The sequence below is a fragment of the Silene latifolia genome, chromosome 3, assembly GCF_048544455.1.
Source record: "Silene latifolia isolate original U9 population chromosome 3, ASM4854445v1, whole genome shotgun sequence".
NCBI classification, from domain to species: Eukaryota; Viridiplantae; Streptophyta; class Magnoliopsida; order Caryophyllales; family Caryophyllaceae; genus Silene; species Silene latifolia.
Genome location: NC_133528.1, coordinates 149,666,233 through 149,689,086, shown reverse-complemented (window position 1 = coordinate 149,689,086; position 22,854 = coordinate 149,666,233). Strand labels below are relative to the sequence as shown.

Sequence of the window (22,854 nt, the reverse complement as noted above, 5' to 3'; positions counted from 1 at the left end):
AGCTCCTAAACAACATGACCGACACCCTCTTCGACTTTTTATGGTTCATAAGTCCTCTAAACTTATATGGGAGTCCTTAGAGGCTAAGTATGGGGCTGATGATGCGGGGAAAAAGAAATATGTTGTGGGAAAGTGGTCATGAGCTTTCGGATGGTTGACGGAAACCCATCATGGAACAAGTTCATATCTATGAGAACCTTTGTGCTGATGTTGTTAATGAGGGTATGAAATTAGATGACATTTTTGTGGCTAATGTCCTATTAGAAAAATTCCCTCCCTCCTGGTCAGACTATAGGAACCACCTTAAGCATAAGAAAAAAGACCTGTCTCTCCAAGAACTAGTAGGACACATGAGGACCGAAGAGGCAAATCGCCTTAAAGACAAACCTGTTAGTCAATCTGTTAAAGCTTCTATTAATGATGTTGATGCTAATCTGGTTGAGTCTAGTGGTCCGTCTTATACTGAGAAGTTCAAGGGTAAGGGTAAGGCTAAGGTTGGTCAGGGTAAGAACCAAGGTCAGGCTAAGAAGAATGGTCCAGGGAAGCACACCAAACCAGTTCCTAAGATTCAGAAACCTGCTAAGGGTCCTTTTGTCTGCTATGTTTGCGGAAAACCTGGGCACAAAGCCTACCAATGCTCTGAGAAGAAATCTGCTGAGGCCAATGTTGCTGTGACTGATGATGTCATTGCAGCTGTGGTTGTGGAAGCTAATCTGGTGGGTAATGTTGCTGAATGGGTCCTGGATACTGGAGCTTCAAGACACCTCTGTCTTTGATAGGGGTTTATTTGCTGAGTTCGAGGAAGTTGCTGATGGGGAATGCGTCTACATGGGTAACTCTTCATCCGCACCGATCAAAGGCAAAGGCAAGATCTTTCTCAAACTCACCTCAGGGAAGACACTTGCTCTAAATAATGTTTTGTATGTACCCTCGTTACGTCGAAACCTTGTGTCTGGTGCCTTATTAAACAAAGCTGGGTTGAAGCTTGTTTTTGAGGCTGACAAGGTGGTAATGTCGCGTAATGGGGAATTTGTGGGCAAGGGTTATCTGTCTGGGGGTCTTTTTGTGTTGAACACTGATTCAGTTTTTAATAATATTGCATCTACTTCTGCTTATATTGCTGAGTCTATTGATATATGGCATGGTAGGTTAGGTCATGTGAATGTGGATTATATTAAAAAACTTAGAACTATGAGTTTAATTCCGAGTTTGACGAGTCAAGAATTCTCTAAATGTGCTAGCTGTGTTGAGGCTAAGTTTACAAAGAAACCTAGTAAACCTGTCACAACTAGGAATACGAGTCTTCTTGAGTTAATTCACTCCGACCTGGCTGACTTCAAAAATATTGCAAGTAGAGGTGGAAAGAATTATTATGTCACCTTTATAGACGACTGTTCAAGGTACACCCGTGTCTATCTGCTTAAGACTAAAGATGAAGCAGAACAATCGTTTATAAACTTTAAAAATGAAGTCGAAAATCAACTCGACAGGAAAATTAAAAGGGTAAGGTCTGATAGAGGTGGTGAGTACAAATCTACTTATCTAGCCGACTTTTGTGCTGCTAATGGTTTAATACATGAGACTAGTCCACCTTACTTACCTCAGTCTAACGGTGTAGCTGAACGGAAAAATAGAACCTTAAAAGAGATGATGAATGCTATGCTTTTAAGTTCTGGCCTATCTGACGACATGTGGGGGGAAGCAATACTTTCTGCTTGTCATATTCTTAACCGTGTACCTCATAAGAAAATTGACAAGACACCCTATGAGATGTGGAAGGGCTATCCTCCTAACCTAAGTTACCTTAGAGTATGGGGGTGTTTGGCTAAAGTGGGCTTACCTGACTTCAGGAGACCTACCGTTGGACCAAAGACCTATGATTGTGTTTTTATAGGTTATGCTCAAAATAGTTCTGCTTATAGATTCATGTCTTTAAGTGATCGTTCTATATCCGAAGCTAGAGATGCTGTGTTTTTTGAGCATGTTTTTCCATTACAGAAGAATGTTGATTCATCTCCTAGTTTACCTGTTACATCTATTGATATCTCTTCACTTGCTAGTAGTAGCACTTCTACTGATCATGATGCTGAACCTAGAAGGAGTAAGAGACCTAGATGTCCAAAGAACTTTGGAGCTGATTTTGTTTCAACTTTGCTGTCTGAACATGGACACACTGTTTGTGCTAGTGATGAATTTGTTTCAGCCTTTTTAATAGAAGATGACCCAAAAACGTATAGTGAGGCAATGAAATCCATTGATGCTAATTTTTGGAAAGATGCTATTAAAAATGAACTTGACTCTATTATGTCAAATCAAACTTGGAAGTTGACTGACTTACCTAAAGGTAGTAAACCCATTACAAGTAAATGGATCTTTAAAAAGAAAATGAGACCTGACGGTACAATAGAGAGGTTCAAAGCTAGACTTGTAGTTAGAGGCTTTACACAAAAGAAGGGTATTGATTATTTTGATACTTACTCTCCTGTGACCAAAATCTCGACTATTAGGACTCTTGTCGCCTTAGCTGCTATTCATAACTTTATTATACATCAGATGGATGTTAAAACTGCCTTTTTGAATGGTGAACTAAGGGAAGAGATCTATATGTCTCAACCTGAAGGTTGTGTGATTGAGGGTCAAGAGAGTAAAGTGTGTAAACTGAACAAGTCTCTTTATGGACTGAAACAAGCACCTAAACAGTGGTATGAGAAATTTAACAACACTTTAATAAGTAATGGCTATGTGGTTAACCATTCTGATTCATGTGTTTATTCAAAGGTAATAGAATCTGATTGTGTGCTCATATGCCTTTATGTTGATGACATGTTAATACTTGGTAATAATTTAGAAGTGATAATTAAAACCAAAGATTTTTTGTCATCACAATTTGAGATGAAGGACTTAGGAGAAGCTGATGTTATCCTAGGAGTTAAGGTCATCCGAAACTCCAATGGAATCTGTCTAAGTCAATCTCATTATGTTGAAAAAGTGTTGAGAAAGTTTAACTGCTTTGATGATTTGCCTGCCAGAACACCCTATGATCCTAGTGTAGCGTTGTGTAAAAACTTGGGCAAGAGTGTTTCCCAAGAAGAGTATGCTAAAATCCTAGGTAGTGTGATGTTTTTAATGAACTGTACTCGACCAGATATTGCTTATGCAGTTAGTAGACTGAGTCGTTATACACATAACCCTAGCAAAGAACACTGGAATGCTCTTCGTCGTTTACTAAAATACCTGAAAGGAACAATTGACTTATGTCTACATTATAGTAAAATTCCTGCTGTGTTAGAGGGATACTGTGATGCTAACTGGGTTGCAGGTAACGATGAGATCTGTTCTACTAGTGGTTATGTCTTTACCACGGGTGGAGGTGCTATATCGTGGAAATCTTCTAAACAGACTTGTATTGCACGCTCTACCATGGAATCTGAGTTCATAGCTCTTGAGTTGGCAGGGCAAGAGGCTGAATGGTTGAAAAACCTTTTAGGCCGATATACCAAAGGTGGGGGGCGGACGGCTAACACCGGTCTCCCTGCACTGTGACTCGCAGGCAGCAATTGGTGTTGCAAAGAACAGTGTCTACAATTCGAAAAAGAGACATATTCGAATAAGACACGCTGCAGTTAAACAACTCCAAAACAATGGAGTAATTGCTTTGGACTATGTGAAGTCCGAAAACAATCTTGCTTGATCCCTTTACTAAAGGGTCAAGCTAGAGACTAGTCGTTGATACGTCAAGGGGAATGGGGCTTAAGTCCTTAGGTCAAGAGTAAGACTTGACTAGGTCTAAAGCTTATATTCATATGACGTTGTATGATTCATAGCCTTAATGGTGGTGCTTTTGAGACGCATTTGATGAATCATACACCAGGTTGGACTTAGGTCCTTAATGACTCATGTGAGAAGTGCTATTGAGAAGCACTTGAGTCACCTACGTAGGTGTAACGATCATTAGACTATGAGAAGTCTTCGAACACATCTATCGATCACGAGGTAAACGCATAACTCTAAAAGAGCGCGTTGCACTTTCGCGAACGATCTTAATCAAGGTATGATATGTGTTGTGGGGGTATCGACCGAAGCTCGGCTAGAATTCAAATCGCAAGATATTCTCTCATTTGTAAGTAAGTTGTTTCCTCATTTCACTAAAGTGTCAATTCAAATCGAAAGATATTGATACCTAAGTATCCAATCCTTCCTTTACCCAGGAATTCTTCTTCTTTCTCTCTCTGGCGCCCCTAGTGGGGGATTGTTGGAAATAGGGGCTACTATTTGCATAGTCTTTTTCCATCTCTTGTCCCACATTGGTGAGGAATAGTGTTTGTGTTGTGTTTATATATGACCACACTCCTTACCATATCACTAGTGGGTCGTGGGAGGCTTTGTGGAAGCTTTGCGAGTCTTAATTCGGCTCCTTGCACACGACACGCGCGCGTGCCGTGCCCGAGCCCGAGCCCGCCGGCCGGCCGGCCCGGCCGGATCCGGTTCGGGATTCGGGATTCGGGATTTGGGATTTGGGATTTGGCAATCGCTGCGGCGGGCTTTGCCTATCTTTTTGGGCAGTCGTTTGTTTGTTTTGGGTCAAGTATCCGAAGCTTAGTCCTTTTGATCGCTTCATGGGACTGCTGTGGAGCTGCTAATGATGCACTTATGCTTCATGGAGGAGTTATTCTTTGCACTATTATTTCAGTGGACCTGTATAATGCTGCACTAATCTTTTTCTACTGATTGAGAGGGACGTTTTTAGGCTCCTCTGCTCATCTATTTTGCTATAAATAGATGATTACTCTTCAGCATAATCATAACAACAAACACTCTCCCTTCTCTCTAATCTCTTCTTCTCTTGTCTTCTCTGCTACAAATTTCTGGGTGAAGTAAAAGCTTTCTGTCGTTCCAAGTCTCACAGTTCCGAGTGGGCGAAACTGAGTTGGAGACTGTAGTGTTATCCTTGGGGAACTACCGGCATTACCTGATCGCCACCACGGTCGTACAGTCCTTGGACTGAAGTATCCAGAAGCTTAGTCCTTTTGACTGCTTCAGTGGGACTGCTGTGGAGCTGCTAATGATGCACTTATGCTTCAGTGGAGGAGTTATTGCTGCACTATTATTTCAGTGGACCTGTATAATGCTGCACTAATCTTTTTCTACTGACGGCATTACCTGATCGCCACCACGGTCGTACCGGAATATAGTTTTCAAGGCAGTGGCCTTCATACCACGTCACTACTAATCGGGTTATTTCTCTTCTGATTTTCTTGTTTTTCATTGTTACTGCATCATTTACTCCAACAGATTGTACCATGCATGCTGCATTCAAGGTTAGGTTGATGGAAATTGTGTTCTTTTGGTGAATGTAATGCTTGATAAGGAACACCTGAACAGCGCGACAACGACGAAAAACAGACCCATGTGAGGGTTTCTGGTAGCAAGCTGAGAAATCTGACCCCATTTTGGTCACTCACCCACCACATGATTTTAATGCCTTGTTTGTTCTTCTCTGCTTTCTTGCTTGTGTTCTTCTACCACATATATTGGATTTAGGCATAAGAAGACATTTTTGAGGACTCTTGGTGTAGTATGTTATTTGGATAATGATCGTAGCTGTATTATGTAGCACTAGACTACTACAAGTTGACAAGAGATGGTCCATTATGCTGCACTATAGACTTTTAATTGGCTGTTGCAAGACTTTATTATGTTTGACTTAATAAAACCTTGGCGTTTCAGTTAATAGAACGTGTTGGTTTAGATTCCATTTCCGGTGGAGCCAAAAACTCATCATTCTCTGGTGCTGGATCATGACGAAATAAGGCAAAATGGCTCACTAGAGTTGTGGGGGGTTCTTTGTAATGTGAAGTATCCGTCATTTAATGGAATTCTCTACACAATTTTCATTTTGGGTCATTTATAAACAGTTTTTGTGTTGCTCCAACACAAGGGTATGGTTATGTACATCGTACCCCCCTTATTGCACTATTTATGGGAATTTGTTACAACAGTTTTCTGTGTTGCTCACTAAAGGTTATGTTGTTATTGTTGTTGAATTTGTTGACTTGGAAAATAACTCAAATTTGTAGCACCCTCAAGACCTTCATCTAGAATAGTTAATCCTCTTGCAAATTTTGTTGGGCTGGAATAGGTGGTACTGTAATGTTTATTGGATTGTTAAGAGTCTTTGATTTGATGTGCACAAAGGTACATATGAGACGTTTTTGCATATGAGTTCAATCTGTTTAACCCTTTAATTAAAAGACAATGTTAGGAGGATTTGGGTTGGTATCACATGTGAGGTCATCTCATACAAGACTCACTATTGGATGGGAGTTCATGCCGATTGCTTGTTGTTTATGATGTTATGTTACTTGACTAGTTAACTACTAGTATCAAATAATGGTATGTATCCGAGTTTTGAGCTCCTGCTGTATTACTCTTCTGATGCGCAACGAGTAAGTTTTGATGTTTCTGTTTTACAACATGACTAATTTTCCAGGTTTTTGAAGGTACTGTCATTAAATCGATTGTAGATAAATTTATGAGATTAGGACCTTCAAAGAGATGTAAAGAGGTCAGAGGATACAAAACACCTGCAATGAGTTTTATCTGAATATACAACTTGTTCTAGAAATCAAGTGTAGAGATAGCTGCAAGTTTGTTGCACAACTATATTATGAATCGCGAAAATTGTTTTCATTTCTCTTAATATGAGACAGAAGTTTATGTACACTGATTAGGCCTAACAATTCTAATTCTACTGTTCTAGCTATTGAAGATGTTATACATTTATCAATGAGAGTTTAGTTCAGCAGTAAGATTGATGAATGCTTCTTCTTTGCATGGAATTGTTAAGCCACCCATTGGATGATGGAAGCCGAATTCTTCTTCAGCATGTCTTAGTAAATCTTGAAACGAAGGATGACTCAAATACGATAGTGGAACCACGTATCTTTTCATCTCTTGTTCACCAACATAAACCGCAACATGTCCCTTTGGGACTCCATTCCCATTTTTGGAGGACTGTAGTTTGAGAACTTGCTTTGCATTAGAGATCACGGAAGGCAATCGCATACGCAACATTTTTTGCTAAAAAATATGAGTAGCTTTGAGGAAAAATATATGGGATATGAGTGTATAAGATTATTCTCAGCAATGCTGTAGGAAGGTGTAGTTAGTAAAGTATTTATAGAAACTGAGGTTCAATTTTTTAATTGGTTGAGGTTGTACAATTGGTTGTTAGGGAGGTCCCACCTCATTAAGGGTAACATGGGTTTCTTCTATCCTTTATCTTTCTTTTAGTCTTTCAATTATGTAACTGAAGGGAATAGATTGGTACTGATAACTACTATGTTCACATTGGAAAATGACGCGCAACAGACCCATGTGAGATTTTATTGAGCTCTAAATCCCAGTTTCGATCTCTCTTAGTTTTGGGAATGGTGACCCAACTTGTCAAAGTCTGTCGTCGTAATGACTCATCTTTGTTATTGTATGTGGGAATTTGTTAATCTAGCAACATCAAGTACCTAGGAGTACTTTTAGTGTCTGAAACTTGTACTATGAATTAGAACAACCATTTACCAACCGTCCTCGAATTCGATAGCTACAGATGTCGCGTTTTGTTTCTGAGGTAATCTATCTGAGAAGGGGGTTTCAGTATTTCTGGCTAGTTGACTACATAAAGTTATTCATCGTGCTTTTGATGGCTTTGTTGTCTGATAGTACTGCTTCTATTCGTTGTTATTGTTAGCAGTGGGGGAGTTAAATAGTTGCAAAAGAGGGACAAATATTAATATTTAGGGTTAGGAGGCGATATTGGAAGAATGTGGAGGAAGAACAAAAGACGACCTCAATTTTCTGTGTAAAATAGAAACGCTGGTGGTGAAATCCCACCATGTTTGTTGGCTTGACATGAATTTTGTTTTCTTGACGGATGGCCATGAATTTAGCAACAATGAAAGTTTTCATTTGTTCGAGAGACTTTTTGTTTACATTGGTTCTAAGTAATCTCTTGCTGAGAAGTGAGAGAATCCCTTTTCATGTTTACAATGTAGTAAAATAAGTTTATACATGAAATCCACCTTTGGCTGTAAAGGTTTAACGCGCAAAATCAAACAATGTACTCCGTATTCTGTTAACAACCAGAGTATTGCCAAAGAAGGATATGGTTCATATATATCTATTGAGTAATCTCAACCACTTCATTGGCGTGGCAAAATTACATGAATATATTTACATGTGGGCAATCTGGTTCTCATGATGTTATCTGAGAACCAAATAAAAAATTTCTAAGAAATAAACTACTCATATAGTCTTATGTCAAAATTGTGTAGTCTTGTTCTTTGATTGTACAGCGATAACAGAGCCTTAGTCCCAAAATGAGTCGGGGTTGGCCATCATGAGAAACTGTCAATAACTGCAATAGAGCAGTGGTCTTTGATGGTCATTCTTCTAACTTTGTGAGGAAGTAAGTTGGCAATTCATGACATGAATGAATGTTTCTTCGTCGCAGGGAAGCGTGAGACCACCAGCAGGATGATGAAAGCCAAACTCTTCCTCAGAAAGGCTTAGAAGTTCTTGAAATGTGGGATGACTCAAGTATGACAGAGGCACCACATACCTCCTCTTGCTCTCGGGGTTATCACCCACATATACTGCAAGGTGACCCTTTGGTACTCCTTGGTTTTTGTTATGCCGTCTTAGTATTTCTTTTGTGTTCGAGATCATTGATGGCAACCGGAAACCCATGCTATAAATTATTAGACTAATAGGAATTTATAAAGAAATAAGTTCTTCTGAGTTTCTGCTTTAGTGCTTTTGAATGGATGGTTTCAAGATAGGTGCCTGAGAGTTTGAACCTGATGATTGGTATATATAGGTAAAGAACTGAAGTTTTCAAGTGCACTGAAATTATGGAGATATTGCAAATAGAGTTTTAATAATATTTTGACCCCATCTCCATTATCAGGACTAACATGGTTGCATTCAACGCTTCTTGCATTGTTATTCCCCCTTACATGTGCCCTCTGACTTTCGCGAAACTGCCGTACGCTAAAATATGTATAGTATAATGCCAGTTGGCTTTCCAGGATATGGGAAATTGAAATACCGTACATTGGAAAAGGGTAACTTCTGACAAATCTGGATATTATACGCCTACTTGAAACTTTGATGGGCAAGGAGTGGGGAGATAATCTGTTATCTGATAAGCCTTTGCTTCCACTTGAGAGAAAGGTTACTTTACTCGAAAAAATTAATGTGGAATGAAAGTACGAAAGATGATTGCATTATGATAAGCACTTATATAGTTATATATGGTGAACCAATCATCACTTGTAAGGCGAATTTCAAACTTTGGATCAAGGGAAAGATCCAAAAGCTCCTGTAAATGCCATTTGCTTTGTGTTATGAAGTAACTAAGTTCATGCCCTTCATGGTATGGTAATATATGTTGGTCTGTTGGACAATGAGGGATGGTTTGTTCGGAAATTTGGTGGCTATATTGGAAGGAAGGGAATTGATGGTTAATTGGGGGGAAATATTCGTATCTCAATATGTCAAGTTGTTTTCTTAAGGTTTGCTGTTGTACACTTGACGTCTAGTGTTATGCATGAGAGTGTAAGAAGTTGATATTTCGTTTCTCTAATTCCTTTCTATTTGGACGTCAATGCGTCACTCCCTTGATGTCCCTGTAATACACTCATCTATTCGTCTAAAGAAAAAAAATAGCACATGGTGAATTAGAAACCCATTGTTTTGAGACAAATAAGTGTATGAGAAATAAAAACATCCTCTGGAATTTGGATTACAAAAATGATTTTCATAAAAAAAGGGAATAAAAAGTAAGGAAAGAAAGAAACCTCCTTAGCTAACTTCTCAATGATGTGCTATGTCATTCGACTGATGCGCTGGTAATGCTGATATAATAATGCTCTGACGTACCGCGTCGTTGACATTCTTGCTTGATTAAAATTTCAGATTATGGCTTATTAATTACACCTCAATTGAAAGTCCAGACTGTTAGACTTTATACATTAATGCAGTTATTGCTGATTTTGGTTATATAACATATGTTAGTCATCATAATCTGGCTAAGTTGGGCATCTCTTAGATACAGAATGGTAGATATAATTTCTAGCAGCTTCGTACATGGTTCTGTGCCTAATCATGGAAATATAGTTTTTTTTAATCCCCGGTTGCAACGATTCCTGGTATTCTAATCCTTGTAATTTGACTAGGATCGTGACTTCTTCGTTGTGTTTAATGACATTAATGATTAGGCGTTTGATTTCGTTGACTTCTGCATTTAGTGCTAGTTAAGATGGTAAACTCTGTTACTTAGACTTGGTTAGATTTACTCCGCAAAGGTGCAATCCCGGTGTCAGACTCAACTAGTTATTAAAAACCCTTATGCTTTGGCTTAAGTTAGAATTTTCAACTGTCCAGTTTCAAACGCGGGTACATGAGATAACAAGAAGATTTAGAGTGACATAAATGGTAACCATAGAATTGATGAAATGTTGCAAAGAGTTGCAAGTCCTTCAAATTAAGTGTATATTTGCTTAAGAAAGTGAAAATTGATACATGTACACTGATGTAAACCTGCTGTTTAGACCTAAAGCCTACAAAAAATTTTCGTTGGTTTTTGTTGTTGTCAAAACTAGAGACTATTCCTCCCTAATCTAATCTTCTTGCTCTAAAAAGAATTCAATTGACTTGTGATATCTATAAACGCTTCCTCTTTGCAAGGAATTGTTAGGCCGCCCATTGGATGATTGTAACCGAATTCTTCTTCAGCATGTCTGAGCAAGTCTTGAAATGAAGGATGGCTCAAATATGTTAGTGGAACTACAAATCTCTTCATTTCTGTTTGTCCTACATAAACTGCAATATGCCCCTTTGGAACTCCCTTTTGATTCTTGTCGTCTATACGATGTAATTTGAGCATTTGCTTGGCATTAGAGATGATTGAAGGCAACCTTGTACGCAACATTTTTTAAAGATGGTGAAAAAGTGAGACAGTTTTCTTGAGTTAGAGAAGAGAATTTTATCTGTGGAAGAGCTGATGAGCTTTGATGGATTATTGTGGTTGAGTAGTGACCTATTTATAAATAGGAATTTGCCCATAGATATTCTAAGTTTGATATAAGGACAGTAGGACCCACCTTGTGGAAGCTCACATGCATTTGTTCAGCTTATATGACCTCTCAGTTAGTGGAGTAGGCTGTAGTTAGTTGCATTAACAATGACTATGAAATGTCATCTTCCAATGGGGACTCCACATACAACACCGCTAGCCCAGTGCCTCAAGGGCTCCTGCAAATTGCCGGGTAATGAGGTCGGGTGTACGCAGTCTTACCCTGATGCTCGCAATACAAAGAGGCTGTTTCGGAACAATCCAAGATAAAAATTGCGTCAACAACTGCACCGAATGACTGATACTTTAAGGGGGTGTTTGGTTGGGAGGTTTGGAATGGAATGCAATGGATTCTAGTCATTCTAGTGTTTGGTTGGGGTGTTTTGGAATGGAGTTAGAATCCTGATGGATTCTCATTCCACCCCAACCCCTTGGAATCCCATACCCACCTCCTCGCCATGGATTCAAACTCCATTCCTTCATGTTTATTTTTCTAATGAACCAAACATGTTTTGGAAGGTATGGAATTAGAACCCCATACTCCTATGGTTTCTCATTCCAATCCATTCCATTCCTAAGTAGTGAACCAAACGACCCCTTAATAAAAAGAAGCATGGGGACTCTACATAATTCAGATTAATTTCATGTCTTAGTAAACCATTTTCTCGGGTTTTCCTGGTTGGGTAGTTGATAGTCAACCCACGTGAAGTTGTAATGCAGCATTTAGGCATTATAGTTAATTTGCAGTTCCCTACTTGAATGGTGAACGGTGAACCTTTGCTCTATTTGATAATGGTGACCCCAGTTGCTTAACTCTGTTGTTGAACGCATGCATTTACAGGTCCAGCATTTATGCTAAATGGGTCCTGAAACTTTGGATGTCTAGCATCAAAGACCAAGTTACAACAAGTCTAACTCCAAAAAAAAAAAAAAAAGTTATGAGTCGCCTCATCATTTTTCTTTGTTGGTATAATGAAAGGACTACTATGTATCTCCACTTTATTAGGCTGTATTTCCAATAACAATTGCAAGGCCTATATTTTCAGAGAAGCAACTGAAAACCATTAATTAATGCTTCCTTATAAAAAAATTGGTATTTATAGATTATAGAGTGACATGAATCTTTATGCACCAAAATGCTTACCCTGGTAAGTTAGTAATTAAAGGCCAGTGAATTTGCGACGGTTTAGCAGTCGGAGTGTTGTAAATTTTTGAAGATGCATTGTCCGCTTCATTTGTCATTTTGTTGTTAGTACCCATAAGCCGCTGTCAGTATTCACAAGGTACTTTATTCAGTTTGATACAGGAAAATTTAATAGCTAAGCTAGTTAGCTACCTACTTACCTACCTCTACTATGATTTGAAACTAACCTTCCGTACTGTTGAAGAGTCGATATTATGCGCACGGAAGTAAATTATTGATTTATGAATTGTCTAATAGACGATCTGCCTTTTGAAACTGTCGTCTTGCTAACTTGCCCCGCTTCTTTGTCAGGTTTTCCTTTATTTTACAAGTTGTATGAAGTCTGCAACTCTGTAAAACATTTTCCTGGTAATGGATGCTACCTAATTCACCGTCCTGAGGATTCTAGTCTATTCATTAAATAGGCGACTCCATTGGTAGCTTAGTAGTCGCGTTTCTGCGCATGGCGGGCAGGAGTATTTGCTTTTAGTTATATGTTAAATCATTGTTCTAGTCAGTTGTTAGTCCATTATTGATCTGATTAAAGTATTTCAGGCTTTTAGGATAATGGAATAGCCTTGAATAGATAATGATTTTTTTTTTTTTTTTTTTTTTTTTGTATTCCGCTGGTTATATTACCTTAATTATTGATTCATGGAGGAATTAGGCTAATCATGAAAATACACTTTTCCGAGGCTTTAGGCTAATCATGAATTTGACATTTTGACAAAAAGATTGGGGTGTAAACATATGGTTAGAAAGATCGGAGGCAGAAGGCCGATCACCTTAGATGTGAAAATTATTCATGATTTTGGCTTAATCGCTGCTAGACCTGTTATCCAAAATGATGGGGAATTAGATGAAGTGGGAGAATAGAATTTCTTACGCGAAAACTGATTTGCACATGTTAAAGGGTCTTCCTTAATACTAGTTATCGCTAGGTACGATGTTACTTAGGACCATATATCTTTTTTAAGGAGAAATGGAGAAATTGATGAGGGCTGATAGAGAATTGCTAAATCAAACAATATGTTAATAACCAGAGTATTGCAAAATGAAGAATGTAATTCATATATATATATATCTATTGAGTAATCAACACCTCCATTGGAGTGGCAAAGTTGGATGAATATATTTATATGTAAGCAATCTGGTTCTCTTGATGTTATCTAAGAACCAAATAAAAATTTCTGATACATTAAGCGAGCTTATTTCAAAATTGTGTAGTCTTGTTCTTTGATTGTACAGCAACAACGGAGTCTTAGTCCCAAAATGAATCCGGTTTGGCTAACGTGAGAAAATGTCAATGACTAGCAACAGAGTCGTGGTCATAAGGAAGTAAATTGACAGTTTATGACATTAATGAATGTTTCTTTATCGCAGGGAATTGTGAGACCACCAGTAGGATGATGAAATCCAAACTCTTCCTCAGAAAGGCTTAGAAGTTCTTGAAACGTGGGATGACTCAAGCAAGATAGAGGCACCATATACCGCCTCTTGCTCTCATTGGAATCACCCACATATACTGCAAGGTGACCCTTTGGTACTCCTTGGTTTTTGTTATACCGTCTTAATATTTCTTTTGTGCTTGAGATTATTGAAGGCAATCGGAAACCCATGGTTTCAACTATTAGACTATTAAGAATCTAGAAAAAAAATAAGTTTTTCCGAGTTTCTGTTTTAGTACTTTTGAAAGGATGGTTTCAAGAATCTAGATAGGTGCCTGAGAGTTTGAACCTGATGATCGGTATATATAGGTAAAGAACTGAATCTTTCAAATGCACTAAAATTCTGGAGATTGACAAATTGAGTTTTGATAATGTAATGACCCTACCTCCATTATCAGTACTCACATGGTTGCATTCAACGTCACCCGTATTGTTATTGCTCCTTACATGTGCCCATTGACACTCACGAAACTGCCGTACGCTAAAATTATGTATAGTATAATGTTAGTTGGCTTTCCAGGATATGGGAAATTGAAGTACCGTATATTGGAAAAGGGTAATATCTGTCAAATGTTAATATGTACGTTTGTACTTGAAACTTTGGTGGGCAAGTAGTTGGGGAGATAATTTGTTATCAAATAAGCCTTAGCTAAATTCTCAATTATGTAATACAAAATTAGGCTGATGCACTGATCATGCTGATATATTGATATAGTAATGCTCTGACCTAACATGTCGTTGACGTCCTTGCCCGATTAAGATCTCAAGGTCATGGCTTATTAGTTAACCTCAACAGAAAGTCCGGACTGTTAGTCTTGGTGCATTAATCATGGTTATATGACATATGCAAGTCATCATAGTCTGGCTAAGTTTTGCATCTCTTAGGATACAGAATGGTAAATATTATTTTTAGTAGCTTTGTACACGGTTCTGTGCCTAATCATGGTTAGATTTTTTTTTTATCCCTACTAATCTACTACTACGTATTCTCAGTCATGTCAAATTACATTAATGATTGATTAGGTGTTTGTTAAGATGGTAAACTCTGTTACTTGGACCTGCTTAGATTTTTCTCGACAAAGAGTCAATCCCGGGTGTCAGACCTAACCAGTTATTAAAAACCCTCATGCTTTGAGATTTTTCAAGTGCCCAGTTTCAAACACGGGTACATGAGATAACAAGAAGATTCAGAGTGAACATAGATGGTAACCATAAAATTGATGAAATGTTGCAAAGAGTTGCCAAGTGCTTCGAATTAAGTGTATATTTGTATAAGAAAGTGAAAATTGATACATGTACACTGATGTTAAACTACAAACATTTTCTTTTTGTCAAAACTAGTCAGGATTCCTCCCTAACCTAATATTCTTGCTCTAAAAACAATTCAATTGACTTGTGATATCGATGAATGCTTCCTCTTTGCAAGGAATCGTTAGGCCGCCCATTGGATGATTGTAACCGAATTCTTCTTCAGCATGGCTGAGCAAGTCCTGGAATGACGGATGGCTTAGATATGATAGCGGAACTATAAATCTCTTCATTTCAGTTTCTCCTACATAAACTGCAATATGCCCCTTTGGAACTCCTTTCTGATTCTTGCCGTCTAGTCGATTTAATTTGAGCATTTGCTTGGCATTAGAGATGATTGAAGGAAACCTTGTACGCAACATTTTTAAAGATGATGAGAAAGTGAGATGGTTTTCTAAAGAAGTTAGAGATGAGATTTTTTTTTTTTTTTTTTTTTTTTGGGAGAGAAATGAAGAGCTTTGATGGATTGTTGTGTGTTTCTAGGTGGAGTAGGGGCCTATTTATAAATAGGAGTTTGCATATAGATATTCTAAGTCTGTTATAAGGACAGTAGGACCCACCTTGTGAAGTCTCACATGCATTTGTTCAGCTTACATCACCAATCAGTTTGTGGAGTAGGCTGTAGTTAGTTGCGTTATCAATTACTATGAAATGCCATCTTTTAACATAGTATTAAATATCGGTTTTGGTCACTTTATTGGTTGTCGCGGCCTAATCTCGCTAAATGCAGTCAATATTGCCGTAAAATGCGGTTAAATACGGGTACAGTGACCTCCAAAACCTATATAACTCGGTCGATATTTAAAACCATTTCTTCCAATGGGGTCTCCACATAATTCATTTTTATTTCAGGAGTCTACGTAAACCGTTTCCTTGGGTTTTCCTTGTTGGGTTGTTGGTAGTCGACCCATGTGAAGTTGTAATGCAGCATAGGTAGTATAGCTAATTTGCAGTTCCCTACTTGAATGGTGAACCTTTGCTGTATTTGATAATGGTGACCCCAGTTGCTTAAATCTGTTGTGGAGCACAAGCATCTACAGGTCCATGCGTCCAGCATTTATGCTAAATGTGTCCTGAAGTTCTTGCTTGTCTAGCGTCAAAGTCCAAGTTACAACGAGTCGTCTTATCAAATTTCTTTGTTGGTATATTAAATTAGAACTACTTATCCATCTCCATTTTATTATGCTACCACTTCCAATGGAAATGGCAAGGACTATATTTTGTACTTTCAGTACTTTTTTTTTTTCAGAGAAGCAACTGAGAACCATTAATGCTCCCTATAAACATTTGCTACTTATAGAGAGTGACATGGATCTTTATCTACCAAAATGCTTGCTTGAGTAAAGTAGTAAGAAAAGGCTAGTGGGTTTTTGACGGGTTAGCAGACTAGGCCATTGTAATTTTTTGAAGATGCATTGTCCATATACGCTTCTTTTGGGGGCAGGTCGAGACATGTCTAATGTGCCATTCTGCCCACGAAGTCATAAGCTGCTGTCAGTATCTACTAGCTGCTTTATTTATTTTGAAGAAGGAAAATTAAAGAACTATATACCGACCACTTGTCATTTAGAAACTAACCTTCCGTACTACTGAAGAGTTGATGTTATGCCAAAAAGAGTCGATATTATGCGCATGAAAGTAAATTATTGATTTATGAATTGTATAGTAGATGGCCGTGCCTTTTGAACTGTCGTCTTGCTGAATTCCTCCACTTCTTCGTCGTATTCACCTTTATTTTACAAGTTGTAAGGAAGTCTGTAAGGCATTTTGCTGATAATGGATGCTACCTAATACCCATATTCTTGCATAATTCACCGGCCAGAGTAATCTGGTCTACTCATCAAATGGATGACTAACAGTTATGCGCATGGCTGGCAACAGAATTTGCTTATATAGTTATATGTTAACCACCTTTTTAGTCAGTTGTTAGCTTATTATTGATCTGATTAAAGTATAGCGTCTTCGTTAAGCTATAAATCAATATTTTAGGCTTTTAATAGCGAATAGATAATCATTTGTTTGTTTTTCTTCAGCTGGTTATATAACCTTAATTATTGAGTCAATGAGGAATTGATGGGCTTAACTTAATACTATACGATGATTTATAATGTTTGCAAATGATATTAAGTTGAGTCGATGAGATGAAATAAGTTGGAAAATTGAAACTATGAAAGCAGACTTTTGAAACCTAGAGGCTTTTGGCTGTCATGAGTTTGATCAAAGATTAGAGTGTAAATGTAGCGGTTGGGGGCATAAATGTGATCATCTTAGATGTGAAAAATCTTCGAGGTTTTTACTTGGTCGGTATCTAGATCCTTTGTCCAAAATGATGGGAATTAGATGAAGTGAAAGAGTGTAGAATTTATTACGTGAAAAATAGATGTCAGGCCATTAGATTAATTTTTTTGAATTGCAGGGATGGTCATCCTCCTACATATTATACTTATTTCTTGATGTCTCTCTTTTTCGTATAGATCTATACTGATTTCCACATGATAAAGGGGCTGGCTTAACACTAGTTATCTCTAGGTTCGGCTTAACTTAGAACCATATATCCTTTGTAAGGAGAAATTGCTGAAAGCTGATAAAGAATTGCACAAACTATTAGATTAGCTGCAATTTGCATCAGAAGATGGAAAATGATACATTTACATTGATTAGAGTGTTAATGTCGTAGATTGGAGCCAGAAGGGCGAACATCTTAGATGTGAAAGTTATCTGGGATTTTGACTTAATCGCCACCTAGATCTGTTATCCAAAATGGCGGGGAATTAGATGAAATGGAAGAAGAATAGAATTTCTTACGTGAAAATTGTTGTCAGGCAACTAGAATAAATTTTCTGAATTGCACAGTTGGTACTTGTATTCCTTTATTCTTACATATTATACTGATTTCCTGATTTTTGTCTCTTTTTCAGGTAGATTTGCACTGATTTGCTCATGTTAAAGGGTCTGCTTAACACTGGTTATCTCTAGGTACGACGTTACTTAGGACCATATATCTTTTTTAAGGAGAAATTGCTGAAAGCTGATAGAGAATTGCAAAAACTCTTAGATTAGCTGCCTATTTGCATCAGAAGATGGAAAATGACAGTATATATTTACATTGTTTCAGTTTCGATCTTCTCACAGAACCTAAAGCCTAGCTATTTCTAAGGTAAAAAAGTCTTTCAAAACTCAACATAGGATTTCCCTGACTTGTTCCTCCAGTGAGAACTCAATTCGCTTGTGATATCAATAAATGCGTCCTCCTTACACGGAATAGTTAGGCCACCCATCGGGTGATTGTAACCGAATTCTTCTTCAGCATGTTGGAGTATTCTTTCTTTAGCTCTTTCCCAGTCTGTGGGCTAGGATGTAGTTAGTTGCTCTAACAATTTTCATTAAATGTCGGTATCAAATTGGGACTCAACATGGTTGTTTCGTGTCATTACCAGATTATTTCATGTCTATGTAATCTTCATCCTTGGATTATTAATTTGCTGTACTGTGTAGTACACCCATATGAAGTTTTATCCTTTATGTAGTATTGTAGCTCATCACTGGTGGACCATGCTTACATTGAAAACGGTTACCGCCAATTAAACCTGTCTGAAGTGTTATTTTAACCGGGTTGCTAACCTGTGATAGAGCTGATATTTGACTTAGTAGGACAAAAGATCTTGATTGTTTGCTTGCCTTTTAGTTTCAGCTTGCAAATACTCATCTTAACGTATTTTCAATCCTAGACCCTAGTATAAGTTTGACTTATTTATGTAATAATAGTACCTATTCGTGAGTCTGGATGAGGTCATATCGGGTTGTGTTTTGTGAGGTCAATATCACCCTCAAGTCGGTTTTAGGTTGGTTCATTATCTACTCAGGTCAATTCTTGTAAGAGGTGTGATCGGGTTTAGTTTGAGTTATTATCGGGTAAGGTTATAAGTCTCATTATCGAATGAAACTCATTGATATAGAGTTGATACTAATTAATGCTCATTCACACATCCTTGTACTCCGTATTATTAGCCGTTCTAAGGAATCTAGTCTACTTACCAAATGGACGACTGGAGTGGAAATAATGTTAATGACATTATTGAACAGCTTCTGCATAAAGATGAATGTTTATTTAAGCACTTAAATACTGTAGTGTTACAGCGTACTTTCCATTTTCGGTTACTTCATGATCTGTATTGAATATGTGTTTATTCCTTAGTTTAATGTCAAAGCTATGCATTGTATGAATTATGAAATAAAAAAAGGGAGGTTGATCGCTAATAATGGCCGCTTTCTGGATGTCAGTAATCATGAAAAGAAAGATTATAGTATTGCTAGAATGAATAATGTATTTGAGAATCGAAATTGACTTTTTTACTTGCAATTCATCATGATTGTACCTAATGCGGCGAATCCTCTGGCACTTAATGTCAGAGACGCTGATCATGGGATTAATCATCATGTATGAATTGTAATATGACTAAGAATCAGATACTGAAATAATTGGAAGCTGCAGAATGAAGATAAATTGTTAGTTGGGAGCATGGTGAACTACAAAGCAAGATGAATCTCTAAAAATTTTGCATGTAAAAATAATGGTAGCACTTTGTTGTTGTAGTTGTAAGTGGTGATTTAAGAACTCTAGTTACGATATAGCTTTGACATTTGGATACAGACATAGACACCCGATACATCATTACAGGCCAGAAACATGAAATTTTTTGGGAAGTAGCGGAGTCAGAGCATTTGCTGTCCGGTTCTTAAATCTTAAAAAGGAATGCAGTAAGCAACTGATGTCAACTTAATTACGTCATTGATGTTTAGTTTTGATTTTCAGTTTCTAGTTTCTCATTCTTCTTCATGAATAGTTGCATGAGCATGTGGATCCTTATCCAAACATGTGACATGTCACATGAGTCAAAGTTTTGAAAATGATGTGACATCATTTGGTTTCAATTTTTATGTGTGTAAAACGAGCCATGAGGGCAGCTTGATGACGTCGGATTTCAAACGCAGGTCATGAGTATCCTCTTAATGACTTTACTTGGTAGCTCCTTGCATGAGTTGCATCTGCATTTAGTTGCAACCTTGAGAACGATATACTAGCATACTATCTGTGAGAGAACTATGACCTCATTTAGAATTGTGTTTCAGACAAGTACAAGGAAATATGAAATGAGAATGTAAAGATCAGAATAAAATAGTTACTTGCATGTTATTAATCCTCAATGTTTCATTAAGGAAAGAAGGTTATATTGCTATATAGATATACACTGATGCTATTTGTTTATACAAAAGAAGATCTAAAAGCTATGACTTCGCCAAAATTGCAGGATTTTATCATAGGGAATCCCTGACTTATTCTATATTTTCAGTGAGAATTCAATCGACTTGTGATATTGATGAAAGCTTCTTCTTTACAGGGAATCGTCAGGCCGCCCATAGGATGATTGTAACCGAACTCTTCTTCTGCGTGTCTCAGCAAGTCTTGGAACGAAGGATGGCTCAAATAAGTAAGTGGAACCACATATCTCTTCATTTCATTCTCTCCTACATAAACTACTACATGCCCTTTTGGAACGCCCTTTTGATTCTTGACTTGAGAATGGCTTTTGAGAATTTGCTTTGCGTTAGAGATGATAGAAGGAAACCTTGTACGAATCATGGTGTTAAAGTTGATTGGACAATTGTTGTAGGAATTAGTAAAGAAGTTATTAGCTATGAGATTTTTTGCTGGTTTGTTATGGAAGTTCTGTTGTTGAAAGGATGAGTTTCTGTCCAATATATAGGAAACTGGATTCTCATTCTTAACCACTCAATTATGCTGAAGGTTAGGCAATTGGGTATTTTTGGATGGACCTACCTACTTAAAATTCACATGGGTTTGTTGAGCTTGTGTCACCCTTGTTAAATCACCCTCTTACTGTCTCTCTCACTCTATATCTCTCTTTGATACCTTGTTATGTCATTTTGACTCCGTTAGAAGTAGATAAATAGGTCACTGGGCGGTCGGGTATGACTTGAGTCGGGTTAGTTTGGGGCTCTAGTAAGTTTAGATATGTGTGCAATTACGTTGATCGGTTCATCCCAAGTCCATGTATGTGTTAAAGCGTCTGACTCGTTCATTTTAGGGATAATTTTCATATTTTTGGCTTAAAATGAAGTGTCCAAGTGTCATACTCATGTGTGGGGGTGTTAGACGTCACATATAGATACAAGACGTAATGTGTCCATGAGTAGTACTGAAGAGCCGGAATAACATACATAGCATGTGGTTTGGTTGCTCCACCAATTGTCCTTAAAATCATCATCCAAATAGGGCCCCTAAGGATTCAAGCTGTGAAGGACTGTTTGTTGGCTGAAGCCTATGATTGGTGTATATTAGGCAGATTTGTTTGCAGTAAGAAACAGGTTGATCTAACTGGGGCCAGTCTTTACATGATTGATACCTAAAAGATATTTATTTCAACAGATCATTTCTTCCTGACAATTTTTGTCTTGATTTTCTTTTCTCTTATAAGATATCTCTAATGGGGTTACGTGCCTGTCTCGTCATTGCCGAAAATTTAGGACACTAGAAGTTATTTTTATTTTGGATATGGGTATTGGGCACGTCGTAAAATGCCGTTGTACATTTGTACGTCCTTGTACTCCTCAAATTTCAGATACCATGATCCTTGCCAGCCTTTCATTCTCTCTTCTCTTGTTTGTGTTGCAATGTCAAATTACACTAATGATTAATTAGGTGTTATTTTTAAATGACTTGTACAATTTTATATTTTAGTGCTAAAATAATCTGGTAAGATATTATTTTTAGCAGCTTCGCACATGGTTCTGTGCCTAATTATGGATAGGTCTTTTCTTTTTTTGACTGACCTTTGCATTAATGATTTGATTGGGTGTTTTTTTGACCGGCTTTTGCATTTTTAGTTAAGATGGGAAACTCTGTTACTTAGACTTGGTTAGAGTTTACTCGACAAATGGGCGATCCCGGGTGTCAGACCTAACTAGTCTTATTAAAAATCCTCATGCTTTGAATTAAGTTAGGGAAGTGTCCTGTTTCAAACACAGTATATGAGATAACATGAAGATTCCGAGTAAACATAGATCGTTACCATACAATTGATGTAATGTTGCATATGAAAGTGAAAATTAATATATGTACAGTTGTACACTGATGTTAAACTGCTGATTAGACCTAAAGCCTAGCCATAACTACAAACATTTTCTTTTTGTTAAAAGTCAAAACTAGTCAGGATTCCTCCCTAGCCTAATCTTCTTGCTCTAAAAACAATTCAGTTGACTTGTGATATCGATGAATGCTTCCTCTTTGCAAGGAATTGTTAGGCCTCCCATTGGATGATTGTAACCAAACTCTTGTTCAGCATGACTGAGCAAGTCCTGGAATGACGGATGGCTCAGATATGTCAGCGGAACCACAAATCTCTTCATTTCTGTTTCTCCTACATAAACTGCAATATGCCCCTTGGGAACTCCTTTCTGATTCTTGCCGTCTAGATGATGTAATTTGAGCATCTGCTTGGCATTAGAGATGATTGAAGGCAACCTTGTACGCAACATTCTGTAAATATGGTGAGAAAGTGAGACTGTTTTCTAAAGGTTTTAGAGATGTGAGTTTTTTCTGTTGGAAAGAGTTGAAGAGCTTTGATGGATTGTTGTGTGTTGACTACTGGGTTATTTATAAATACCAATTTGCATGTAGATATTCTAAGTTTTTTATAAGGACAGTAGGACCCACCTTTGTGAAACTTCACATGCATTTGTGTAGCTTACATCACCTATCAGTT

General features: G+C 37.6%; 4 protein-coding genes across 13 annotated transcripts in view; 1 reads left to right on the top strand and 3 right to left on the bottom strand.

The window, feature by feature from the left end:
* Window positions 1–4,801: 4,801 nt before the first annotated feature.
* On the bottom strand, window positions 4,802–7,320 carry LOC141648451 (auxin-responsive protein SAUR21-like). The gene has a single exon (XM_074457122.1). It carries the CDS (start codon window positions 7,072–7,074, stop codon window positions 6,784–6,786), a length of 291 nt encoding a protein of 96 aa, XP_074313223.1. The 5' UTR covers window positions 7,075–7,320; the 3' UTR covers window positions 4,802–6,783.
* On the bottom strand, window positions 6,666–12,414 carry LOC141648450 (auxin-induced protein 15A-like). Its single transcript, XM_074457121.1, has one exon. It carries the CDS (start codon window positions 8,740–8,742, stop codon window positions 8,446–8,448), a length of 297 nt encoding a protein of 98 aa, XP_074313222.1. The 5' UTR covers window positions 8,743–12,414; the 3' UTR covers window positions 6,666–8,445.
* Window positions 12,415–13,363: 949 nt separating this feature from the next.
* On the bottom strand, window positions 13,364–13,933 carry LOC141649963 (auxin-responsive protein SAUR21-like). The gene has a single exon (XM_074458627.1). It carries the CDS (start codon window positions 13,931–13,933, stop codon window positions 13,643–13,645), a length of 291 nt encoding a protein of 96 aa, XP_074314728.1. The 3' UTR covers window positions 13,364–13,642.
* LOC141648448 (uncharacterized) overlaps window positions 13,758–22,854 on the top strand; it is a 43,925-nt gene continuing 34,828 nt past the window's right edge. For all 10 annotated transcript variants that reach the window (XM_074457114.1, XM_074457113.1, XM_074457119.1 and 7 more), the window contains exons 1-3: window positions 13,758–13,846; window positions 17,989–18,046; window positions 20,470–20,559. In XM_074457114.1, coding sequence (XP_074313215.1) covers window positions 20,493–20,559 — 67 coding nt within the window. In that variant the 5' untranslated portion in view covers window positions 13,758–13,846; window positions 17,989–18,046; window positions 20,470–20,492. The remainder of the gene's footprint in view (window positions 13,847–17,988; window positions 18,047–20,469; window positions 20,560–22,854) is intronic.